The sequence below is a fragment of the Perissodus microlepis genome, chromosome 23 (assembly GCF_051167445.1).
Source record: "Perissodus microlepis isolate ML-2025 ecotype Zambia chromosome 23, ASM5116744v1, whole genome shotgun sequence".
NCBI classification, from domain to species: domain Eukaryota; kingdom Metazoa; phylum Chordata; class Actinopteri; order Cichliformes; family Cichlidae; genus Perissodus; species Perissodus microlepis.
In genome coordinates, this window is record NC_140482.1 from 22422415 (window position 1) to 22423372 (window position 958).

The following is a 958-nucleotide window of genomic DNA, read 5'->3' on the forward strand; positions in this document are numbered from 1 at the left end:
TCAGTAGCAAATAAAATGTAGTCTCTCCTCACAGTCATGAGCCTCCCAAACAGCCTTACTCCCTTCTGTCACCTTCAAGGCTCCACACTTAATCTTAGCATGTGGAGTGGTGTTATGTTTGCTCAACTCTTTCTGGATCAGCAACATCTCAGTCTCAGATGCCACACTGGCCAGGTCATCGTGGTGCTCCCTGCAGTATTCCAGAGCTTCCTCCCAAGTCTTTTTCTCAGTCACCACTGCTGCACTGTAGCAGAAGAAGGTTATTTTATACCATAGGCTTGCATCATACCACTTGCTTTTCCACATACAGCCATAGTCTTCAATATTGTTAAAGTCGTTAGGTTCACCTGGTTTCCAGGAAAATCTGGATACTGCTCCACCTTCTGACCACAGCCATTGCGTTCTGTTTGAGCAATTTCTCACAAGTCCTATCCAGATATAGTGATTGACATTGCTGGAGAGCTGCTGAAGTTTGTTGGCATCCTTGTCGTTACTGACAGGGGCCAGGTCTGTGTAGTGCTGCTGACAGTAACTCTGAGCTTGAGGCCAATTCATTCTACTTCTGTCATTAACGTGAATGTACTTTGTAAAAGTTCCAAACAATCCCATCAGGAGTAGGATGCAGGTGAAGATCTGATCCATTGTTGTCTCGTTTTGAAGGGTTCTGCAGAGCAATGAGGATCCACAGAGGTTTTTCGAAGATATATGCTGGAGATGTGAGCTTTGCCTGTCAAAAAGTATTTGTATATTAGGACAGCCCTTTGATTCTCGGCACCTGTAGTTCCTGCTACCTATTCAGTAACAGGAACACAAAACTACTTTACATCTTGTACTTTTCCAAGCAGCAGATGAATCAAATTATTAATAACTAAAAACTTAACTGGTACCAATTTAGAATTCTAAAGTGTAACATTTATTTCTCACAGATATTGTGGCCTCCTTTGAGTAATATGTTGTT

At 42.3% G+C, this 958-nt stretch overlaps 1 protein-coding gene across 1 annotated transcript; it reads right to left on the reverse strand.

Moving 5' to 3' along the window:
* LOC146361411 (E-selectin-like) lies at nucleotides 1-642 on the reverse strand. Its single transcript, XM_084921287.1, has one exon. It carries the CDS (start codon nucleotides 640-642, stop codon nucleotides 1-3), a length of 642 nt encoding a protein of 213 aa, XP_084777413.1.
* Between the last annotated feature and the right edge of the window lie 316 nt (nucleotides 643-958).